Source organism: Erpetoichthys calabaricus, chromosome 13 (genome assembly GCF_900747795.2).
Source record: "Erpetoichthys calabaricus chromosome 13, fErpCal1.3, whole genome shotgun sequence".
Taxonomy (NCBI): domain Eukaryota; kingdom Metazoa; phylum Chordata; class Cladistia; order Polypteriformes; family Polypteridae; genus Erpetoichthys; species Erpetoichthys calabaricus.
In genome coordinates this window covers 3,085,699-3,111,722 of record NC_041406.2, presented here as the reverse complement: position 1 = coordinate 3,111,722, position 26,024 = coordinate 3,085,699, and the positions used below count along the sequence as shown (strand labels likewise).

Genomic DNA, 26,024 nt, shown 5'->3' with positions numbered 1-26,024 from the left:
AAACCTGTTTATCTAGAGCAGGATCATAGGAACCTGGGGCCTAACCCAGCAGGTTTGGATGCAAGGCAGGAAAACTCCCTGGTATGCAATACGTATGATATGGCTGATGTTAAGAACAAAAAGAATATGATATTTCAACTGTCTGTTTTGAGAGAGAGAGAAAGAGAAACATTGAAAAAACATATTTTAAAGCATAATTCTGCTACTGGATTATTGTCACAATATCAGGTATTTTGAGCTGTGAATATGAACTAAAAAAGATAAATTAATAAATATAGAATAAATACAAAAACAAATTAGTATGTTTAGCTTTTCACCACTTGGCAGATTTGTTTCCCCCACCTACCTGTAGTTCAGTAGAGACATTGTCAGCTCAGGGATTTTACAACGTTTGCATTGCTTCATTGTTAAACGATGTTTTTAAAGCAAAAGTGATTGGTCAGACATTGTCAGTCTCTCGATCAGGCCGTTTTATTTTCAAAAATTGGGAGTGGTCTCCCCTAGACTTTCTCGTGTACTCAGATATGGGGATGGATATTTGAGGAGTAAACTGCAAGACAATGATTATATTATGTACAATAAAGAACCACCAACAACAAATCACATCAAATTAATAATATATTGAACAATTATTATAAAAGTAAAGTTGAATAAATCGGACTCTCAGCTGCATGAATAAAAAAAATTGAATATTTGTTTAGGTAAAGTATCACTTCCGGTTAATGAATTTGCCCAAAAGTTAATACAAATCTACAATTCTGGTGTAACAACCTCATGGCAAATTTTATCTATCTAGTTGCGTTTTTAAGATCTCATGTTTATACACACACACACACACACACAGACATAATTCCAAAAAACAGTATTTTCGGACTCGGGGAGTTCTAAAATGTCAAGATTCATCAAAATGTCAAGGTCAAATTTTTTTCATGATTAGTATACGTTCTCCATACTTTGTATACTTCGAGTGCGAAGTGGCAGGTGAATTACGGTCAACAAAAAGCAGGCACCTGAGAAATAAATTGAAACGTTACTCACTCGTGATTTTTCTGTCCATACGGTATAGTTTTTGTTGAGCAGCACATTCCAATTTCAGGCGTTTGAATGACATCTTGATATACAAGAAGTGCAAAGAAAGGCAACACGTAAATCGCTTTCTATTCCACATGCTTTACACGCGTATTCAGCTCGCTCTGTCACAGCAAATGCTGTGTGAACACCCGGCCTCCATCACCAGCCTCTGTTCACTGGATGAATACGTGCAGGCGGCTCATGGTGGATGGCTTTCAGTTTTAAAGTTTAGAGAAAAGCCAAGCAAAAGTTATAAGGGTTAAAAACAAACAGCAAGAAAATTAATTCAAAAACGAAAACTAAAATTATGTTTAGTAAATGATTATTTTATTTCAGTTAGTCTTTCCAGCTGCTTTAATAGTTTCGTTTAGTTTTAGTTTTTCAATTCAGTTTTGTTAATTATTTTATTTCAGTTTACAAAAATGTTTTTTTTATAATAGTTTCAGTTTTGATTTTAGTTTTCATTAACTATAATAACCTTGGTATAAATAACAAAAGGAAGTTGATCGAGTGACATAGCGTGTCGGAGAAACTCGAAAGCTCAAGTTCACAAAGTTGCAGAGTGCCGAAATAAAAAAGAAGTTGTCACATATCAAAGTCAGCGTGAAAAGGCGAGTCGTAGCCCACCGTCTGAGTGTCATATGAAAGCTTATTAGGGTACAGAGAAAAAAAATATGCACACAGTGGGAAAAAAGCACGAAATGTCAACTTTAATCTCGAAATTTCCACTTTAATCACGTAGTTTATTTTGTCATTAAAGTAGAACATCATAAACTTCATTTTTAAATCTTTTAATTTACTAGTTTCTCAAATCCCATTGTAACTAAAGTAGCACGTTAAATGCTTTGTTTTGTATGTGCTCTATGTGTGTGAATCACTACATGCTTCTTAAACGGGCTTTCTCTTTCTCCGACAGCACACAGAATCCATTGCATTCGTGATATTACAGCTCTCTGAATAATTAAAATACTGAGATGTATACTTGATATAATTTTCATGATGATAGGAGTTAAAGCATCTTATTAAACATGGGAGCACGGTGGCGCAGTGATTGTTCATGTCTCATGCAAAATGCTTGCTGCAGCACATGCGACCTTCGATGAAATACTTTATTGTAGCAGTACTGTCTCTTTAAAATGTACTAACCTCCAATTCCTGTCCTTACTTTTCTTTCTCCAAATACCCAATCGCCACACAATCAGCTCTGTAATAGACGTTAAGCTATCTGTAAGCTTAGAACGCCGATTCTTCAAAACTTTTAAGGAACATTGAAATATGTTCGTAGTATGTATTTAATTATTCTATCCATCTATCCATCCAGTGTTGTGCCAGTCCCAGCAAGAATACAGCGCGAGGCAGGAACAATCCGTGAATGGAGCGCCAGCTCCTCGCTTGCACTGTGCCATCGCGTCCTCGCATGTTTAATTATTAACAATATAGATTATTTAAATGAAGTTAAAGTTTTATCTGTATAATATAATAAACATATTTTGCTGCATTTCATCTTAAAAATGATATCATCATCATATGTAAATACGTGCTTTATAAAGTGGCTCAGGTTGTGTAACATTATAACTGTATCGCAAGTTTACAGTGAGGTAATTGTACTTATAAGTACAAACAGTTCTACAAGGAGCACTTGATGGACTGATAGAGTGTGTTTAGAGTTCTGGGGATGAAACTGTTTCTGAACCATGAAATCCGTACAGGAAAGGCTCTGAAGCATTTGCCGTATGAAAGCAGTTCAATTAGGTAGCATGGCTGAGGCAGCGTGTGCTTGATGCTGTATATCGATAATCTCTTTTCGATCAGCTGCTGTAGAGCTGTGATTCCCCACTCAGATATCCTCTTTAATAAAATCCCTGTGTGCGTCCAGGTGTCCGTGTGTGTGTGTCTTCTGGTGAAGTGTGCATGCGCGGGGCACGGTGCGATGCGCGATATTACTGTCAGAGAAAGTTACAGCCGTTTTACGGAAATACAAACCAGTATTACTGCGAGAGGTAATTAAAGGTCAACAATACAGTGACTCATATTACAGCCACATACAAGCCTGTATTACCGCCAGAGAAAATTAAAGGTATATTACAGACGTACAAGCCAGCTGACGTACAAGACGGTATTTCTGTCACAGAAAATTAAAGACACACAATACACGGCGGCAGCCCACGAAGAACAGTCAGCTCAGCAAGTAAACAGCAACAAAAGAAAGGCTGAAAGAAAGAAAAATACGGCCAGCAAAAAGAATGAGGTCAAAGTCCCTTGCCATTTAATATAGACTGTTCCTACTAATGTTTATGCACTACTGTTCTAGCGCCCGTTATTGTAACGGGCTTAGTGACTAGTAGTGATATAAATACTCGGAGTGGTGCAGTGAGAGTAATATGGAAAAAGATGATCCGCTGTGGCAACCCCTAACGGGAGCAGCTGAAAGAAGAAGAAGGTGCAGTGAGAGTAACAACGCTAAAGCAGCTATGGTATTTGGAATAGTTTGACCATTCTGTGGACCATTATATTGTTACAGGTTAAATACAATCAGATGCATTAAACTAATAAGCAATATGCGGTTCAATTTCAGTGTATTTATAAAGCTGCGTCAGGGATGTGGATCTAAAAATGAAAGGGTAACCACACAGGAACAGTAGCACTGCTTTGATGCTGGGTGCCGCCAGTCTGCAAAACCGAGCGGAGAACTTGTGTACGCCAGGGTATGAGCTACCGTGGAAACCAAGTTTAGGTTTTATACATTGCGGTTTGAGTGTAGAAAAAGTTCGTACGCGACATTTTTGTGCATACGCACTGTTTATACATGAGGCCCCTGATGTGGACTGCAGCTCGCTTAACTCATTTCTGTTTCCGTTACGGCAATGGCAGATCTTTCTTCTGATAATCTATTCACATGAAGCTGTCATCTCGCAGATTGATCTTCACGGCATGCCACCATTCCACCCTTTCTATTAGCCTGTTTAACCAAATTCTTTGTTGGGGGGCCGAACTCTATCCCACCAGCATCGGGAGTAAGAGAGGAACCAATCCTGGATGGGATGCCAGTCCATCATAGGGCTTACTTACTTATAATACAGAGTGTCCACTAACCTGTAATATAGAGGACTAGTACCCGCGGCGTAGCATACGCCTAATAATTATGTATTGATGGGTGAACACTTCCTGAAAGACACAGTTGTCCAAAAGTGGGTGGGTTTAAGGATACGACTATAATTGAATGAAAAGATGGAACTCTGGAGAGAGCAACATACAATTGTCCGTGACTGAAAACTGGGTTTGGCAGATACAGGCATATCGTTTTGAAAGTTTGTCCCTGTGCCTTATTAATTGTCATTGCAAAGGCCAATCTAACAGGAAATTGTCTGCGTGTAAACGTAAAAGGCAAATTTGAATCTGATGGGGTCAGGGATTCTCTCTCTCTCTCGCGCCTGTTTGTATGTGTGCCTCTCTCTCGCGCTTGCGCCTGTGTGTGTCTCTCGTGCGCGCCTGTATGTGTGTGTCTCTCTTGCGTGCGCGCCTGTGTGCTGTAAGTGAATGAAAAGATGGAACTCTGGAGAGAGCAACATGCAATTGTCCGTGACTGAAAACTGGTTTTGGCAGATACAGGCATATCTTTTTGAAAGTTTGTCCCTGCGCCTTATTAATTGTCATTGCAAAGGCCAATCTAACAGGAAATTGTCTGCGTGTAAAAGTAAAAGGCAAATTTGAATCTGATGGGGTCAGGGAAATCCAGGGAATAAGGACAGTTTGTGAGGTAGCAGCTGCGATTGTTTTACACTCCAGTACATTGCGGTGAATGCTGGTAACAGTCAGTCTAGTGCCTTTACAGAGACTTCTTCCTGGCATGAGGTTTCTGAGAAGCATGATGACTGAACCAATTTTAAGTTTGACTTTATGCGGAAGAATGCCAGTGGGAGTAATGGCTGCCCGGCGGGTCATGGGAATAACGCCGCCGGATCGCCAGTCGGCATCGTTTATGGTCAGAACTATGATGGTATGTGATCTTCTTCGAACCTCCGACTTTCGTTCTTGATTAATGAAAGCATTCTTGGCAAATGCTTTCGCTCTCTTGCGAATTGTTGGCTCTGTAGTGCAGGTGCCATGGTCGGCTGCTTAGTGAATTGTTGGTGGGCGGGGCTCGTTCTTGCGTGCGTCTTGCTTGCCATGGACTTAGTGAATTATATATATAGATAGTTAATAAGGTTATTATATGAGGTCTCCCATTAACTTGAAATTCATGTCTTTAGAACGTCTCTGAAATAGTGAATGACGCACAAATTGAACTCGGGTTCTCAGAGCTGTGAGGAAGTATTCCTTACCACCGTAATTAACATAGCCCAGCATTCGGTGACACACTACATCCAGCTCAGGATTGGAGGAACTGGAGCCTCTCCAAACAGCATCAAGAGGAATGAGCCAGAGGACACGCTCATTTATAATATGGAGTCACCCATTAACGTAATAGACGTGTTTATGACACAACCTGGATAGTGAATGGACTGCATATTGAATTCTAGTCTGTAAGTGTATGAGACAGCAACCCCTAACTATTGTGCCACCACATCGACCTTTCTCTTAGCCAAGTAATCTCTTAAGTCTCTTAATGTAATTTGGGACTACAGGTGCCACAGTATATCCTGACAGCATTAGGGACAAGAGAAGAAACAACCCTGGACAGGTGGCGCCAGTCCATTAGAAGGCACACTTGAGATGCCCATTAACCTATAATATAGGGCAGGGGTGGGCAATGTCGGGCCGCAGTGGCTGCAGGTTTTTGTTCCAACCCATTTTCTTAATGAGAAGTCAATTATTGTTGATGAAGCACTTACTGCTCAAGTGACATTTTGATGCTTCATTGTAGTGGTCTCACTTGTTAAAGTTCCCTTCCCTTAATTGCTTATTTCTGTCTTAATCTATCTATCTATCTATCTTAATCAGCTGCATTCACCATTTTAATGGCTCCTTATTAGCAATAAGATGTTTCCATTTCCATCTGTGTGTGTTCGTCATACATTGTTTGATTTAATTAAAACATTTAATTGAAAATTGGGACAGACTGAAAATGACCCGTTTTAGGCTTCAAATCATTTGGATGAGATCCTTGGCAAGGAAAAAAAATCTATGATATACGAACCTTTCATGGCACATGGACAGTGTGACAGGCCATAAAATAAAATAAGGTCTGAGATCGGCAAGGATTGGTTACTAATTAAGCAATTGGGTTGGAATCAAATCCTGTAGCCACTGTGGCTCTCCAGGACCGACATTGCCCACCCCTGATATAGGAGGATTGATAGATTTCCCCATGGGCCCAAATAAAGATCTATCTATCCATTATAGAGTGCCTTTCATCTATCTATCTATCTATCTATCTATCTATCTATCTATCTATCTATCTATCTATCTATCTATCTATCTATCTATCTATCTATCTATCTATCTATCTATCTATCTATCTATCTATCTATCTATTGTGATGGGCGGCCAGGTCCCATACCTGGCCGGGATGCCCCTGCTGTATATGTTCCGGGGGAGCAACCATGGGCCCCTCACTACCTTCCCCGGGACGCTTGGTGGCAGCCTCCCTGGGTGACGATGGTGCCTCAGTTTCCCGCAGGGCTCCATGGGAGATGGAGTTCTCCACAACCCTGTGGGGATCTGGGGTGGCCGCCAGGGGGTGCTACATGGATCCCGGAGTCAGCCTGGACACCTCTACAGCTCCGCCCGGAAGTGCAATTAGCAACAGGTGATCAAGCACCTGGAGCACCCACTGGTGGGCTATAAAAGGGGTCAGCTTCCACCACTCGACAGCCAGAATTGGGAGGAAGATGACAAGGTTGCCTGGGAGGAGTGGTGGTGCCAAGGTGGAGAGAAAAAGTGTTTGTGTGTTGGCTAAGTGCTTTTGGGACTGTGTTGGGCCTGTGGGACACGAGGAAGGCGTGCCCCATGGCTGAAGAAAAAATTAAAACGTCTGCTGATTTTACACGTGCCTCTGCATCAGTCTGTGCCGGGTCAGGCGCTATATAGCGCCTTATTACACTGTCTATCTATCTATCTATCTATCTATCTATCTATCTATCTATCTATCTATCTATCTATCTATCTATCTATCTATCTATCTATCTATCTATCTATCTATCTATCTATCTATCTATCTATCTATCTATCTATCTATCTATCTATCTATCTATCTATCTATCTATCTATCTATCTATCTATCACATAGTGGCTTTCATCAATCTACTTATCATATATCTATCTCTCAATAAGGAAAGTAAAAAGAATTGTGCTTTTGTGGAAGAAACCTGGTTGTCATAATATGTTTTGTTAAAATGACAGGTCTTTTAAACCCAGAACTTGACTTGTGGTCAGTTGTATCTGGGGTTTATGGCTCTGTGATGCCCCCCAGTGACCAGAAAGTCAATAAGGTGACCCATTAAATTAACAAGCCTGCGTTTAGGATGTAACTGGAACAGTCAATGGGTCATACATTGAACTCGAGTCCTTAGAGCTGCACTAACCTCCACATCAACCTCTCTTTTTACTTACAATCACAAATTTTTCTCCAGCCCACCCAATCCACTTCAGGACAGCGGGGCCCCTCCCGAGCCTGGCAACGTCGTCAAAATCATGCAATCAAGAAAACAGTACAGTCTGCAATATATCAGAATAAATGATGGCAGCCTGACAATATTAGCAAAAGTAACAAAACGATGAACGGCCACTCTCGGTTTCACGCAGCTCGACGTTTACAGCCTTAGCAATCAGACCCTTTAAACCCCCACAGGTATGGATGTCCTCCAGCTCAATGTATAAACAGCGCATTAAGATTCTTTTGGAGGAACAGCTGCTTGGTGATAAACACAATGAATTATAGGGAAATAAAACTAGGATTGTGGGATATTTGACATGATGGATTGCCTATAAGACAGAGCTTCTCAGACCAAGGACCACTTTGTCAAAGTCAAAGAGATGGTGGACCACTTCTGGCCAGTGGTCATTTCTCAGCATGAATTCCACATTAGTGTTGGTGTGGGCAAGGAACCACTAGAGGGCAGTGAGAAAGCCATCATGGAGATTGGACCAAATGGCCAGGAGAGTCCGCTGAACGATTAAGTGGTAACAGAGTGCTTTGATTGGCACAAGTAACCTCGTGGTCATAATAGATGTTGTGGTAAAAAATAATCAGCAGACAGAGAAAGGTTTGGGGATGGCCACTCTGTATAATGAAAAGTCAGCAGAAGTAAAAGAAATACGGTTAACATAAGTGGAGTTCACAACAGAACTGACTAACAGGGTTATACTGGTCTTAAATATGGTGGAAAACAGGAAGAGGTGGAATCAGGGCAGCCAGAACAGGAACTGATGTGGCAGTAAGATGGATTCTTGGTACCTGGATTCTTTTTGCTGTAATAAACTCTAATTTTATAAGAATTCTTTTTTTGGACTTGTCTATTCAAGCCAGAGGTTAACAGTAATCCCCTCTCTTGATAGGACTGTCATATGTTTTTGAAACTATTGAAGTGTGTTTAGCGTTTATATCCAGCTTCACATTTCTGGGGCTGTGTGGTGCCCGGCGGGCATCCACGCCCGGCCAGGACGCCCAGGAGGACAGGAGGAGGGCTCATTCCTCCTCCAGAATGCAAGGGGGCGTCTGCTCTGGTTGTATTGGGGGCCACGGGTACAGAGCTTGGAAGCTCTACCCTGTAGGGGCCCGTGGCCACCACCAGGGGGTGCCCTGATGCCTTGGGGACCCTGGACCACAGTGCTTCCGCCACACCCGGAAGTGCTGGGGGGAAGAGAAGAAGGGACACCCGGAGTGCTTCCGGGTACACAGCCGACACTTCCGCCACACTGGGGAGTGCCGGTGGAAGATTGCCGGAGAGTACCTGGAGTACATCCGGGTGTGTATAAAAGGGGCCGCCTCCCTCCAGTCAGGGGCAAGAGTCAGGAGGAAGAAGGACGAAGCTTGGTGGAGAGGAGTGGAGGCTGACCAGAGACTTGGAGAAGGCATTGTGTTGTGGCCAGGACTTAAGGGGTGATTGGTGCCGAGGCACTGGGACTGTGCACTGTACATTGTACATAGTGTAAATATGATTAGTAAACGTGTGTTGGGTGATAACATCGTGTCTACCAGGCTGTGAATACTTATGTACATGTGCTTTCTCAGTTTTTTTATTTTTAATAAATTTGCAAAAACCTCAAGTAAACTTTTTTCATGTTGTCATTATGGGGTGTTGTGCGTAGAATTCTGAGGAAAAAAATTAATTTAATCCATTTTGGAATAAAGCTGTAACATAACAAAATGTGGAAAAAGTGATGAAGCGCTGTGAATACTTTCCGGATGCACTGTATTTTTCCAAAAATGTTCTCTAACAGCTAAGGGGCTCTGCCCCCTGTGCACTTCGCTCACCCACCCCAAGGTTTGGTTAACCGGATATACAATTTAAAGAGATTGTTATTTTCATGTGAATTGTTACATATGCATTATTTTCACTTTTACTTTCAAACTTTAGTAAAAAACAATATTTGGAATTAACTTTTCGTCAAGATCGCATTGAATTTTGATTCCGTGTTTGGATATACATTGTGACAATGCAACATATAGCTGCCTGTGAGTGAATATCGTTTCTTTCTTTCTAATAAATAAACCGACTTTTTCAAATGTTTGTCCATGCTCTTTCTTCTTCGCTTAGTCGTTGATGCGTCATCTAGATCATATAAAATTATTGTCCTGATAAAATTTATAAGAGCTGAGAGCACAGGAAGTGTGTCTGCCAAAAGCATTCACACGACTGAGAGGTTAGATGATGGTGGTCTTGTTTGAAAATAGTTGTAAGTAGGGCGTGACTTGAAAGAATCTCATGTTAACGTCTCCGTCTCACGGGACTTCATACTGCTTCAACGTTTTTGAAATCTTTTAATTCTCGCTGGCAACATGAATTAGATGATCTACAAGTCTCCGACTTAAAATTTAAATCCGAACAATATATTCGATCTTTTTTCACTGTTCCATTATTTCACCAAGTAATAATTTCTGTTTGCGCTCATGCGATCTTTCCTATCCTTTTTTAGAAACTTTGGAATTTTCTTACATCCATTATCTCTAACCTGCTGTGCATGTGTATCGCGCCAACGTTTTTGAATTCTTTACGACGTTCTACTTTGTCATCTACTCTTTGTCCTTTATTTCCGGCCCCGGGCGTGGTTAAGTCTCTTTCTCACAGGATGTATAAGAGACATGAAACTCCATGGAGCACAAAAGGAAAAAAGTGATTGCCTGGAAAGGCAAAGGCAGTCCCCAGGTGACCAAGTCCAAATCACAAATCCAAAGAATAGTTGAAAATGCAGAGTTGGGGATGGGCGTCAAAAATCCAGTAATGCGGAAGAAATAATCACAAATCCAAGAACTCGGCACTCCCAAGTGCCTTAGAATGAACCGTAGGGGACTGTGTGTTGCGGTGATTACCAAGTGGACCTGTATCTTGAGAGGCCACCCAGAAAACATGAGGCATATAACAAGGACATGAATGTGGATACATAAAAAGCAAAGAATAGTGCAAAACATAAACAAAAATAATATTGAAATAAACAAAGGAAACACGGTTAAGCAGGAAATACAAAAAAACAGAATTTGAACCCCACCTAGGCTGACAATCATCAGATAAGTCCTTATCTGGGCTGGTCAGTGAAGGGGTCTTTTTGTAGGTGTGACAGTCTGCCATACTCCCTTGAACCCGAGACCATCAATGTCATGTCCGAGATGAGCCGGGTGATGAGGACATATAACAAGCAAGAGATGGGTGAAAAGTGCACATGTGCTTTTATTTTCAAATTCAAACAAGGGGTTCAAATAAGAAAGTGCAGTGCAAGTCTTCCTCATAATAAAGAAAGCTGAAAATAGTCATTATTAAAAACTGGTTCCAAGGTTAAAGGTTAAAAATGTCAAGGGTAACATCACAGACAGGATCCATTCATTAAACCCACAAGCTTCTGTGCATCCTTTTCAAGCTGGGTTCAAATGTCAGGTGTTATTATAATTCTTTATTTTAACAAAGACTTCTTTGTAATGAATGCACAATCTCAGTAACCTTCTCTTCAGTCTCTTCCTCTCTCTTTCTTCCTCCACTCCTACCAGCCGATCTTCGTCCTTCTTCCACCCGACTCCAGCTTGCCTGGCGACTCAGGAGTACTTCTGGTATTAGGACATCGTCCATTGGACGTACTTCCAGATCATGCTGAAGTCCTCACAACAGCCCCTGGCAGCACCCATGAAACCAAAAAGGGCTGCATCCCTGGACTCCATTTCCCAGCATGCCCTGTGGTTATTTGAATGGGTTCATAAGTCTGGTGACACTGCCATCTAGTGTATCCGGGGAGAAAGCATTCACAACTCGTAGTCTGCCCCCATCCTTCCATTCTACTGGCCTCCTGGATGAATAAGGGTTCTTGTTCCACGCATGCGTGCCATCCATTACACATTTGATCACTCCCGTTCTTCCGGAATGTGCAGCGGGAGCGACACATCCCTGAAGTGCAGTACCTCTTGCTCCACCATGGTGCCACTGACCGCTCTGCCTTCCTTCCATCATGTTGTTTTGTATTCACAATGCTTTCTCCAACCTCCTGATCTAACCTCATGGAGAGGCAATGGGGAATGTGCCCAAACTAATCATATCTGCATGTAAACGCAGTTATCCAGTTTCACCATTGAACACCTTAGGGACACACGACTACGCTACCGCGCCACCCACACCCACTGAGCTTCATTTAAAAACAACATACTGCCACAGACCCCAATGAGTCTCATCACAGTAGTCTCACACACTTCTCGCCCATGTTGAAGACTGCATCTCACAACAGGCACAAGACAGAGCTGCAGTAAGTTGCAGTAAGCAAGGAGTCCGGAGGGTTTATATTGTAAACAAGGAACTGAAAGAGACAAAGAGAAAGCTGATTGGTCAAGCCACTGGCTTGTTCTGTCATGCAGAGCCCTTGAGTTCAAGTCCTGGTGCTGACTGCTGGCTCATAAAAACTCAAAACCAGGCTTTTATGTGCAAGCTAGACCCCACAGCTCCCAGTGCCACTTATGAAAATTCGGGCAGCACCCCCCTTGACGAGTCCATCTTAGTTCATCTACTGTCTGGCTGTCCTCTCAGTCAAGTCCAATCTCCATTTTCTCACACAGAAGCGTTCCCTTCGATGGAAACAAGTACATGGTGGTTGTGACAGACGGATATCCTATCGATGGCTACAAAGAGCCCTGCGGAGGAGTCAGCCACGCCGTCACCGAAGCCAAGGGACTGGACATTAAAATATTTGCAGTGGCCATCACTCCAGATCACCTGGTATGGACTTTTTTCTCATTTACTTTAATTTTTTTATATTTTTTTCAAGCATTGTAATGAACCTTGTATTAAAAAATGTCATTTACTTTCAGCACAAAACATTATAAATTTTACCTTTTCTGTACTTACTCTGACAACTTGTCGGCCTAGCAAAGAGATGACAGGGGCAAAAGGGGGTATGGGATGGAGATGGTCTTAAAAAGAGGAGCCCATATTGGTAACCAGCGAGCCACTCTAAGCAACCACCAGGGGGCAGTGTGTTTACAGACTTAAAGTGTGCCCTGGAAGTAAATATTCTGTGGACACTAAAGTGAAAAAGAGACTAAAGGCCAGGATGGTCATCACGGGAGGCGGTATATATTTTTTGGAGCAATGGCATTGAGGAGGCAGCAAAAACAATCCAGAAAGACCTGGAAATGCTTGAGAACTGGGCAAACGCTTTGGAAATGGAGATTAACATAGAAAAGTACAAAGTATGGTGTAGCGGTTAAGGGTTTGGTCTTCAAACCATGAGATTGTGGGTTTAAATCCTGCTACTGACATTATGTGATCTTGAGCAAGTCACTTCACCTGTCTGTGCTCTAATTGGAAAAACAAAAGAAATGAAAGGTAGTGCCTTGATTTATACTGTATTACATTCTTTATCATCTATGCAAAATACTCTCCACCTTCTAGCTCAGGGGTCCCCAACTCTGGTCCTGGTGGGCCACAGTGGCTACATCTTTTCATTCTAACCCTTTTCACTGCTAATTCACTCCTTTTCCCTTCATTTTAATAGCCCTCATTCTTCAGTCCTCTGAATTGATTCGTTTCTTCATTAAATGGCAGCCAAACAGAAATGAGACGTGAAACGAGCCGACAGATGACCAGCTAAACTGGAACGTCAAACTCCAGCCAATTTCATGCCAACCAGTTTCTTAATGAGAAGCCGATTTTTGCTGTTAATTAAAGCCGTTATTGAATATCAGGACTTGTTGCTGCTCTCCTTCTGCCACAGCAGACTGTTGATTTCCTGTAAGACCACCGTCAAGATGTGTTGGTGACCTGAGCTGACCACCATGACCGAGACCGTCACCTTTCTTTATTTTCAGGTGAGACAGGTCATGTGGCAGCTTGTTTTGTGTCTCATTATTGTTTGGCTGCTCATTAAGGTAAAAGAAACAACTCGGGGGTCTGAGTCATGTCATTTAAAACTAAGGCAGGACAAGTTAATCAGCAGCAAATACGGCTCACTAATTAAGAAGAAGGTTAGAATGAAACCCTGCAGCCACTGCGGCCCACCAGGACCAGAGCTGGACACCCCTGTTCTGGCTCTTCCCACCATTACCTAATGTCCATCACTTGACCAAATTTAGCCATCATTACTTCATACCTTGTGCAGGTGTCCGAACTATATTCAATGATCAGTTGTCACCATTTAAGCTGAAAAACAGGAGGGCCCACCTATGAGATACTGGGCTGCTCAAATGAATGGTTACTTGGTGTATACGCATCTCTCAAGAGTGACGTTTTAGAAGCTGCATTTCTGAAACTATGGCTTGCTTAGTCTTCTCACAGTACATACTATCCTTGACTTTTCATGACCTCATACTGTTTAATTTTAAGGAAGCGGGTAAAAACAAGGCCAGGCCACTGCATGTAAAAGCAAGCAGCCTTATGCTGACAGGCATTGGTGGTTTTTCAGTTACTTAAAGAAATAAAAATGCAGGCATATGCTTTTAGTAATTAACTCTTACGTGACCTCCAGCTACCTAATAAAACACATTTTGCTTTAACTTGGATGCGAATGCATTGATCCGTAAATGTAAATTTTCTATAATCTGCAAAGAACTTTTGTGATGGAGAAAAATGAGCATGTCAACACCCTGAATGAAACTGAGACCTCTCTACTATGACAGTGCCCTCCGCACTCTCTGGCTGCAGACATAGCAGCGTCAGAATATCGTCTGGCCAGAAAAGCAAGTGTTCTACATGTGGCTGCCTTCTTTCTTCGCTGTGCTGGAGGACTGAGAGCAGTGCATGGTCCACTGCTGTTAGAGCTCCTCCTTTGCTGTCATCTTACCCTGTTTCTGAATCTGTACGAGTGAAATGTCAACGTATTGACTTCTCGAGCACTCGTTCTCATATCTGTGATTCGTGAGAGCTGCAGTAAGCACAGCTGGCTGGTCCCAGTTGAGTCTGAGGACATCACGAGGACTGTTCCAGTACAGTGATAAGTTTGTGCTTCACCAATTCCAACATAGTTCAATTTAAAAGCAAGCCTGTGGATGTCGTGTTGCATTCATTAAATGATGTTTTGCCATACTTGTCTGAGGATGCGACTCACTCAATTAAGGGCATGTGTGGAACACTTATCCTACAATCCAAGCCCACTTCCACGTACGGTGACGTCTATGGTGTGTGGTGACGATTTTCACCTTCAAATCATTTTGCAGGCCGCGAGTAGCGGTTCTCACAAATTGCACTCCATTTATATCCTAGTCTTCCAATGAGATTTTGAAATCTGCTGTGACGTTTTCGATTTCCTTTGTGTTTTATTTCAGTCACATGGTAATGTCATCCAATACTGAAGAAAATGTCATATTTTGCACAAAATTTAATGCAGCACTATTTTGTCTCATGCCTAACATACACTGAATATCCACCTTAATAAAAGGCTAAGTGTCTGTGTATCTGCGTGCCGGTCATGTCATTCCAATGGATGGTGCATCACAAACATTTTTAGTAATGAATTTTATTACTACAAATGTTTGTAATGTGCCATCTGTTGGAATGGCAAATACAATGGATTTTATTACTGCATGCATTACAAAATACATTCCAATAGATGCAGCACTACAAACTTTAACACTGAGGTCTATGTTGATTACTTAGATTTTCAGTGCATGATCCCTGTATATATAAAATCCAATGTCTGTCTGTATGTCTGTCCGCTTTTCATGGGAGAACTACTTAATGGATTTAGATCAGGTTTTTTTGTAAAACTTGCTTGAACATTCCGAATGATTTTGCGACTTTGATCCTCGTGCTAAGTATCATAGTTTCCTTACATGAATGATATATTCGTGCTAATCCCAGACAGAGGCTGCGGGCCAAGGGGAGTGGGAGGCATGATGTCAGGAGTGGGGAGCTGGGTGGGACCTTCCGTACTGTCCTGTTTCACTACTACGCGGGCGGAGCTGCGGGGGACAGCTAGTTTCATATATTCAATAAATGTATCACTTAGGAAATATTTACATTTATTTGTCCTAAAGTGCAACATGGCCTTGGCTTGCATAACTTAGTAGCCACATGTATGAGACATTTATTCAGTGAGTTAGGAGGAGTTTCTAAAATTGGAGGGAATGAGCAGTAGAAGAGGGCAATGTCATCCACTTGTGGCTCCAGGTTGCGACAGTGAGGGGACTGTCAGAAGACGCACAGAGTTAAAGCAGATGACGTTGCATAGCACCAGTGTCTAAGTTTGAGAATGGCGACACCAGAGTCCTGGATTCAGACCCGTTTGTGTGAAGTCTGCATGTTCTCCCTGCATTTGTGTGGGTTTATACTCCTGTTCATCTCCTGGCCATGAATGTGACCTGTGACACAAAGGTGTCCCACCCAGGGTTGGTTCCTGCCCTCTGCCAGATGTCCCATTTTCCATAACTAGAGGTGTAATGATGAATGGATGGCTTCCTGTGAGCACTTCTGTCATTTTATTAGGATTGTCACTCAGGAGGTTTCTAAATCCTGATCACGCACACTACTCTATTTTACAGGAGGAGAGAATGGGCGTCATAGCCACAGACACTCGCTACAGGTACAATCTGTCAGCAACGAGCGAAGACCCGGCGGTCATGAGGGGCACCATCAACAGCATCATTTCCACCATTGTAAGCCTTTGTATAATAAATGGCTGAAATTCATAGCCCAAAATTCCAGCCATCTTCATGTATCTGAACCTGCTTTCTTCTTTTTATTTTTTCTCCTTCAAGTATAAAGACAATGAGTCATCGGTAAGTTTTATTCTTATCTTTATTGGACTTTAAAACAATGAACTTTACCAGAATCATATTGTAATTACTTCCTAAATATACAAAGCAGCTTACTAAACTGACCTAAATATATAAGTGGTCAAAATAATTATATCATCTCAAGCTCTCTCAGTTATACTTGGTTCATATTTATCTCATTTAAGCTCCTTAAAGAACAACTGAATTTTTTTCAAAAAGAAAAAGTATTATTATGTTTAACATAAATACAGTAGTAAGGGTCTTTTGAGTGTCCTCTTCTGTACTGATGCAGATTTAGTATGCGTCCTGGTGACATGTTTGGAAAGCTGTCACCAGCGTCCAGCCTGATATCACAATCGGGACAGTAGACGCGTGTTTTTTTTTTTGTGCACTTTTCTTCTATTTTTATTGTTGCTTGTACATGAGAGGGTAGAATGTCAGTCCCTGATCTACATGATAGATGCACCCCTTGTGTCATTGTAGGCTACCACAGTGCCAGGCTTAGTGACATAGTGGCCACATTTCCCCTGACATGAACATTGACAACTTCTGCATTGTGAGCAGTGCTTAGAGGGCTTTCTGGTCCTTGCACTTCATCGTAACCGTTTTGCCATACATCTACCTGCGCCACACTGAAGCTTCACTTGACTGAATTCACCAGGCATATCACAGCGGTTTGGTCGTATCTGATTGATGACCAATTGTGATAATCAATTCACATCGTCATCACCATCGCTTGATTCAACTAATGGCTCAGTTTCAGTTTGTTTTAAAGCTGCCATTTACAGCTTCTCGTTTACACACCATAGTGTTTGTCATTGAAGGCTCCACCCCAATCATGAATATTGATGAGTTATCTTAGCATTACCATAAATTGGCAGAAAGCGTAGAAATGTTCCTATTGTTTTGCAGCATGATGTTATTTCATCTGGTGTAAATTTTTGCCAAATCAATATGCGGACAACAATACAGATTTCCATACCAGATCGGTCGAGCCCCGGGTTAACAATGACCGCCACTAGTACTGTTAGCCAATAGGGTGCTGGCGGAAATTGGGCTACTGTTGGCCAAAGAAGAAGAAGGAGAAGAAGAGGGGGGAGATGTGTCCGGAGGCAGGAGGAGAGGAGGAAAGTAAAGAGAGTGGAACTGAGGGTAGGAACTTTGAATGTTGGCAGTATGACTGGTAAGGGGAGAGAGTTAGCAGACATGATGGAGAGAAGGAAGGTTGATATATTGTGTGTGAAGAGACTAAATGGAAGGGGAGTAAGGCCAGGTGGATCAGAGGGGGATTCAAATTGTTCTATCATGGTGTGGATGAGAGGAGAAATGGGGTAGGAGTTATTCTAAAGGAGCAGCATGTCAAGAGGTGAAAGAGTGTCAGACAGAGTAATGATTATGAAGCTGGAAATTGAAGATGTGATGATGAATGTTGTTAGTGCTTATGCACTGTAAGTTGGGTGTGCAATGGGTGAGAAAGAAGATTTAGAAGTGATGAACTGTGTACCCAAGGGACAGAAAGTGGTGATTGGAGCGGATTTCAATGGACATGTTGGTGAAGGGAACAGTGGAGATGAGGGGGTGATGGGTAGCTATGGTGTCAAGGAGAGGAATGAAGAAGGTCAGAGGATAGTGGATTTTGCCAAAAGGATGGACATGGCTGTGGTGAATATGTATTTTTAAGAAGAGGGAGGAACATAGGGTGACGTACAAGAGTGGAGGAAGATGCACACAGGTAGATTACATCCTATGCAGAAGAGTCAATCTGAAGGAGATTGAAGACTGCAAAGTGGTGACAGGGGAAAGTGTAGTTAAGCAGCATAGGATGGTGGTCTGTAGGATGACGTTGGAGATCAAGAAGAGGAAGAGAGTGAGGGCAGAGCCAAGGATCAAATGGTGGAAGTTGAAAAAGGAAGACTACAAGGTTGAGTTTAGGGAGGAGGTGAGACAGGCACTGGATGACAGTGAAGAATTACCAGACAGCTGGGAAACTACAGCAGATGTAGTAAGGATGACAGCAAGAAGGGTGCTTGGCGTGACATCTGGAAAGAGAAAGGAGGAAAAGGAAATCTGGTGGTGGAATAAGGAAATACAGGAGAGTATACAGTGGAAGAGGATGGCGAAGAAAAAGTGGGATAGACAGAGAGATGCAGAAAGTAGGCAAGAGTACAAGGAGATAAGGCGCAATGTGACGAGAGAGATGGCGAAGGCTAAAGAAAAGGAGTATGATGAGTTGTATGAGAGGTTGGACACTAAGGAGGGAGAAAAAGACCGAATGGCTAGACAGAGGGACTGAGCTGGGAAAGATGTGTAACATCATGCAAGCGAGGAGAGTGTGTTGAGCAGATGGAAAGAGTACTTTGAGAGGCTGATGAATTAAGAGAACGAGAGAGAGAAGAGGTTGGATGATGTGGAGATAGTGAATCAGGAAGTGCAACAGATTAGCAAGGAGGAAATAAGGACAGCGATGAAGAGGATGAAAAATGTAAAGGCTGTTGGTCCAGATGACATACTTGTGAAAGCATGGAGGTGTTTAGGAGAGATGGCAGTGGAGTTTGTAACCAGATTGTTTAATGGAATCTTGGAAAGTGAGAGGATGCCTGAGGAGTGGAGAAGAAGTGTACTGGTGCCGATATTTAAGAAAAAGGGAGGTGTGCAGGACTGCAGTAACTACAGGGGGATAAAATTGATGAGCCACAGCATGAAGTTATGGGAAAGAGTAGTGGAAGCTAGGTTAAGAAGTGAGGTGATGATTAGTGAGCAGCAGTGTGTTTTCATGCCAAGAAAAAGCACCACAAATGTGATGTTTGCTCTGAGGATGTTGATGGAGAAGTAGAGAGAAGCCCAGAAGGAGTTGCATTGCGTCTTTGTGGACTTGGAGAAAGCATATGACAGGGTGACTAGAGAGGAGCTGTGGTATTGTATGAGGACGTCAGGAGTGGCAGAGAAGTACGTAAGAGTTGTACAGGATATGTACGAGGGAAGTGTGACAGTGGTGAGGTCTGCAGTAGCAGTGACGGAGGTGAGATTACATCAGGGATCAGCTCTGAGCCCTTTCTTATTTGCAGTGGTGATGGACAGGTTGACAGATGAGATTAGACAGGAGTCCCCGTGGACTATGATGTTTGCTGATGACATTGTGATCTGTAGCGATAATAGGGAGCAGGTTGAGGAGACCCTGGAGAGGTGGAGATATGAGAGGAGAAGAATGAAGGTCAGTAGGACCACCACAACAGAATACATGTGTGTGAATGGGAGGGAGGTCAGTGGAATGGTGAGGATGCAGGGAGTAGAGTTAGCGAAGGTGGATGAGTTTAAATACTTGGGATCAACAGTACAGAGTAATAGGGATTGTGGAAGAGAGTTGAAGAAGAGAGTGCAGGCAGGGTGGAATGGGTGGAGAAGTGTGTCAGGAGTAATTTGTGACAGACGGGTATCAGCAAGAGTGAAAGGGAAGGTCTACAGGACGGTATTGAGACCAGCTATGTTATATGGGTTGGAGACGGTGGCACAGGAGACGGAGCTGGAGGTGGCAGAGTTAAAGATGTTAAGATTTGCATTGGGTGTGACGAGGATGGACAGGATTAGAAATGAGGACATTAGAGGATCAGCTCAAGTTGGACGGTTGGGAGACAAAGTCAGAGAGGCGAGATTGCGTTGGTTTGGACATGTACAGAGGAGAGATGCTGGGTATATTGGGAGAAGGATGCTAAGGATAGAGCTGCCAGGGAAGAGGAAAAGAGGAAGGCCTAAGCGAAGGTTTATGGATGTGGTGAGAGGGGACATGCAGGTGATGGGGGTGACAGAACAAGATACAGAGGACAGAAAGATATGAAAGAAGATGATCCGCTGTGGCAACCCCTAACGGGAGCAGCCAAAAGAAGAAGAAGAAGTTATTTCATCCACTAGATGGTAGTAGAATACTGTCCTCTTAACACAGTAAAGCGTATAATTACATATCAACGAAGAGTGTGACTCGGTTTTGACCGTAATTACATCGCATTCCTAGCCTGTTGACAGCAATGCGGTTAAATAGACCATACATCAAAATATGCCAGCTGACGTACAGTATGTTGAAAAAACAAATAAACACAACACATATAAAAGCCATCACATCAATTATCATGCAAAATAATCTCGTTAAAGTTTAGAGTTCATTTGTTGATGCCTTTTACCACACCTTTTGATTATGTTCAGTTTTGGCCTGATCAATGTGTGGTCTTGAAACAAAGTGAAATCCGCACAGAGCAGCCGCTAAGTGAAAAGCAATATGTTTGCGTTGCTTTTAGGTATGATGCGTGATCTATGGACATGACTTAAAATGCAAAACTCTGTACTGTTGGATTTTAAACTGATACAAAGTGTGTACTGCAGTGAAAAGCAATTGAACATTTGGTTGATGTGTGTTATAGTATGACATGATAAAAATGTGACAAAACTAAACGCACAACCACATATGTATGTATTGCATTGCAATGTTGTTAATACATTGGATTGTGTTTAATTTTGGCACAAATAATCGTCCATAGGTAGAGGAAGTGTAGCCATGCTGGGTCATTTGTTGATTTGAAAGAAATACATAATATAATGGATCAGCATCCTTGTCTTGTGTCTTTTTATGTTTTACAGTGCTGCTCCTTCGAATGTAAGGTAAGTCGACTTTGTAATGGTCTCGATATTGAGTACTTATGAGCCCAAAAATGTTAACATCAGTACATTTTCACTAGATGGGCCCTTTCTCTTCTACTCATTACTTTTAACCTTTTCCATCCCTCTGTTCTGTTCATTTTCTACCATCAGTTGAGATCGTCCTAAGGACATGTGGTGTATGGTAGACTTCCTCTCTTGCTCCTCGCCTTTTTCATTAAAGATTTAGTTCCTCAACTACCTCCAAGAAACCAGTTACCACACTGTATCCTGTTCTTAAAAAACTTCCTATTGTCCTTTCTCCATTTGTAAAAATATCTCTCTGGTGTACCAAAATTATACCTATCAACATACTCGCCACTGAAGCATTGCAACGTGGGACTTGCTCCAAGGCTTTGTATATCTGAAGAGGTTATGGAACTAGTTGCAAAGGGCAGGTAAGTCCTGAAGGACTTGGACGTCATGCAGACTTGGGGCAAATATGTGGATGGTGAAATTTAACGCAAGCAAATGTAAAATATTATATGTAAGACTAGGGGGCTCCGCTTACCAACCTCCGGGTTTGGTTAACTGGATATACATTTTAAAGAGATTGTTATTTTCATGCCATATTTTCACTTTTACTTTAAAACTTCATTTAAAACAATATTTGGAATTCACTTTTCGACAAGATTGCATTGAATTTTGATTCTGTGTTTGGATTTACATCGTGACAACGCAACGTATAACTGCCCGTGAGTGAATATCGTTTCTTTCTTTCTAATAAATAAACTGACTTTTTCGAATGTTTGTCCCTGTGATTTGTTAATTGTCATAGCAAAAGCTCTTCTAGCGGGAAACTGTAAACATTTTAATATGAATGGCATATCAAGATCTCCTTTGCTGTCTAATGTTTTCCACGGAATATTTACTACATTACCATTACATGTTAGAATTGTTCGACCAATTTTGAATACAACTAATCTTGTTCCATTGCATAGGTTAGGTTAGGTTTAGGTTTAGGTTTATTTGTCATATATAGGTTAACACAGGGTCAACATACAATGAAATGTGTATGACGAGAAAAACAAGTCACTCAGCCTAGATCCAATAAAGCTAAAAAAATAATTAAAAAAAAAAAAAAAATCTACAAGTTAAAAATTGACAAGCCATATAAAATAAAATGTGTACGTATAAAAGAAGTTATAGAGCAATATGAGTTGGATGAGCAGCAAGTACAAATGACAGTTATTGCACAGATAATGTTTTATAAGTACAGGTGCATATTCCATAAAGTGCAGATGCATGTTCCAGTCAGTATTCAGAGTGTGTGCAGGTACAGTTTGTGTGTGAGTAGTGCAATGTAGATGTAATGTAAGTGTATGTAAGGGTTCAGGTGTTGCTGTTGAGGAGTCGAATGGCCTGGTGGTAAAAACTGTTCTTAAGTCTTGTAGTCCGAGCAGCCAGACTCCTGTATCGTCTGCCAGACGGTAACAAGGAGAACAGCTGGCGTGCTGGATGGCTGTGGTCCTTTATGATGCTGCTTGTCTTACGCAAGGCACCAATGGAGGTAAATGTCTTTAATGGCAGGAAGACTCTTGCCCGTGATGTGCTCTGCTGCCTTCACCACTCTCTGTAGTGATTTCCGGCTGCTGGCAGAGCAGCTCCCATACCAGACGGTAATGCAGCCCGTCAGCAGACTCTCGACCACACTCCTGTAAAAGTTTGAGGTGATGGCATTTATGCCAAACAACCTCAGCCTCCTCAGGAAGTAGAGCCGCTGGCAAGCTTTCTTAACCACAGTGTCTATGTGAAGGGTCCACGAGAGATCCTCGGTGATGTTTACTCTGAGGAACTTGAAGCTGTTAACCCTTTCAACTTCTACGCCGCTTATGTAGATGGCCTGGTGTTCTCTGCCTTGTTGTTTCCGATAGTCCACGATCATCTCCTTGGTTTTGCTGACGTTAAGAGACAAGTTGTTATCCAGGCACCAATTACTCAATGCCAGCATCTCCTCTCTGTAGGCCGTCTCATCGTTGTCAGTGATAAGGCCTATGATGGTTGTGTCATCTGCAAAGTCGATGATGGTGTTTGTGCCGTGTTTTGCAACACAGTCGTGGGTGAACAAGGAATACAAGAGGGGGCTAAGCACACAGCCCTGCGGCGCTCCTGTGTTTAAAATGAGTGATGAGGACGTGTGTTTGCCGGCTCTCACCACCTGGGGCCTGTTTGTCAGGAAAGAGAAAATCCATCTGCAGATGGTCGTTCCCAACCCAAGGTCGTCAAGCTTCAAGACAAGTTTTGAGGGGATGATGGTGTTGAATGCCGAGTTGTAATCTATGAACAGCATTCTTACATATGTATTTCCTCTTTCCAGGTGGGTGAGGGCAGTGTTTATTGTTAGCGCAATGGCATCCTCTGTAGATCTGTTTGCTCTGTAAGCAAATTGGAGAGAATCCAGCGTGTCAGGGAGGGAAGAGCAGATGTAGCCCATCACTCATACATAAATTACACAATAACATTACAATACATCCTTCTTTCAACAGTAATTCAGCCAGTGGAAGACCAGACGGTGTTAACGCTTGTAGATATTCTATGGGATATTTTAAGTTGATGTTTTTATCTTTCGCACAATCACCACCAACTGTTTCAGCATAGTCTATTGATACGCATGTAATCAATTTGCCATATAACCGGACGACAATTTTCACGTTAATTCATTTGACTTTATTGTTTCTCGCTGCCATATTTAGATGAATGGGTGATTCTAAACTGGATCTTCGTAAGTGTGTGTGTGTCTGTGTGTGTTCATAAGTAAGGCCTTTAATGGATTGGTGTCTGTCCAGGTTAAATGCTGGAATGCACCTGATGACCGTGGTCTTGTTTGAAAATAGTTGTAAGTAGGGTGTGACTTGAAAGAATCTCATGGTAAAAGTCTCCGTTCTCGCGAGACTTCCTTCCAAAAAGTCTCTTAAAAAAGTCACGTCTTGTTGCAGGATTAGTCATGTCTCGTCCCAATATTTTTTTATTATAATAGAGAGAAGTGAACATGTTAGATCTGAATACACAACAGGAGGTGAGAAACTTGAAAGTGCATATTATGAGAAGGACCTGCAAGCCATTATCTACAGTCAAACAATAGACAGAAGGAATCAAGAAGGCTATAGGATGTTAGGTTATATATCACAATGGGTAGAGTACAAGTCAAGGGAAGTCATGCTTAAGTTATATAACACACAAGTGAGCTCTCCTCTGTGGTACTGTGCTCAATGTTGGTCTCTATATTGAATAAAAAGACCAAGCAGCACCAGAGAAGAGCAACTGGGCTGATTTCAGGACTAAGAGGTCTGAGCAGTGAGGAGAGTTTGAAGGAGCTGAAATGTTTCTGTTTAAGCAAATGAGGATTAAGAGGTGGCACCACTGAAGGGTTTAAAATTATGAAAGGAATTTGTACAGTGGATCGAGACTGTGACTTTAAAATGTGTTCATCAAGGACCCTTAAACATAGTTGGAAACTTGTTATGGAAGAATTTTCACAAATGTTAGAAAGTTTTCCTTTACACAATCAACAACAAAGGTAATGCGAATTGTAACAGTGCCAACTTCATCCACATGTACTTGGCACCCTTCTCATGTTTTGAATACTTCTGTCTCGATATTTCCTCTTCTGTCTCATGTTTACCAGCCTAGGATTTGTCTGCACCATCTCGTTCGCTTATATGACGTAACATTTTCTTTTTAGGCACCATAGCAACAAACTAGGTTTAACCTTTAGGTGGAGATCCTACTTTTACAATTTAATGCTAATGAAACTTTCAGTGGCCCAGATTATCAAGCTATCGAGTGCCACCACCGAGCTATGGCTCAGTTTCCAGGGGACTTGATGGTTGTGGTCCGGTGAATCTTCTCTCTCGTTTTTTTTCTCCTGTTTTCTTTCTCTCTTGTCTCTGAGTGGGTTGAAGAGGTTGGGGATTGTGTGGGTTCTTTATATGATTTTTGATTTGTATCCCATTAGATATGTTCGGTATTCCATTGTCTAATCAAAAAATAAATCATCTGTAGATGGCCATGACTATGACTTGTATTTCTTTTATTTCAAAAGGCTGAGTCTGGAATTATGGGACCAACTGGAGAACCTGGTGCCCCGGTAAAGTATAAGCTCTGTTATATTTTCAGGCAGAGAAAAAAGTGAAAACAGTGGAAAAAAGGCCTGGAAATGTAAATTATTTTGTGTGGAGTCATGTAATTTGTCACCCCCTGTGACTCCTAATCTGATAATCTGACACTCTGTTGTGTTACGTTTTGTTGCATTAAAATTTTTCTGATCTTAATAACTTTTTCTGATTAATCTCCTTATGATGGATTTATGTTTTAAACATCAGGGATTCCAGGGGTAGCATTATTTTCTTGCTGTAAACTTAAAGTTGGAAAAAACATTGTACAAGATCCCTTCTTATCTAAATAGCATTTCCAGAAATAAATAAGAAGAATGGCAAGATTTGTTTTTTATTGTTTTTTGTAACGGATGCTAACAAGACTGTGGAGACCCTTCAATAAGTTACAGGGTGTAATGTGGCTGAGCCGCACAGTTAAGTGGTTGAGTGTGAGACAGCGCTCAGCTCACCAGGAGGAGCTGCGCTCACGGTGTTCTGAAACAGTGTCTCCTTGGTGAAGGTGGGAGTTCACCCTTAGCTCAGGTTGATAGAAGACTGTTTCTGATGATAGTTGTAATCCACAGATTGTGGATTTACGGCTGGCCACAGGCAGTTAGCACTATGCAAACTCAGTTGGGTTATGCTAGCCCACAGCAATGCGTTTGGTGTAGTCGGCAGGATTTGCATTGTGGATGAGGTGAAGTGTGCTGTGGTGCTGTGCACACTAGTGAGGTTGAGTGGATAGCTCAGATGATGTCACCTGGAGATACTTCACTGTGCCAATATGCACCCATTCCCTACAAAAACACCTGAGAAAGTTGTTCTTTAGATCA

The 26,024-nt window shown here is 42.0% G+C and overlaps 1 protein-coding gene across 1 annotated transcript in view; it reads left to right on the top strand.

The window, feature by feature from the left end:
* The window catches only part of LOC114664076 (collagen alpha-1(VI) chain-like), a 146,285-nt gene that overhangs the window by 14,275 nt on the left and 105,986 nt on the right, over nt 1-26,024 (top strand). Inside the window, exons 4-8 of the mRNA XM_051936114.1 lie at nt 12,263-12,422; nt 16,181-16,304; nt 16,404-16,417; nt 21,041-21,061; nt 25,140-25,184. Coding sequence (XP_051792074.1) covers nt 12,263-12,422; nt 16,181-16,304; nt 16,404-16,417; nt 21,041-21,061; nt 25,140-25,184 — 364 coding nt within the window. The remainder of the gene's footprint in view (nt 1-12,262; nt 12,423-16,180; nt 16,305-16,403; nt 16,418-21,040; nt 21,062-25,139; nt 25,185-26,024) is intronic.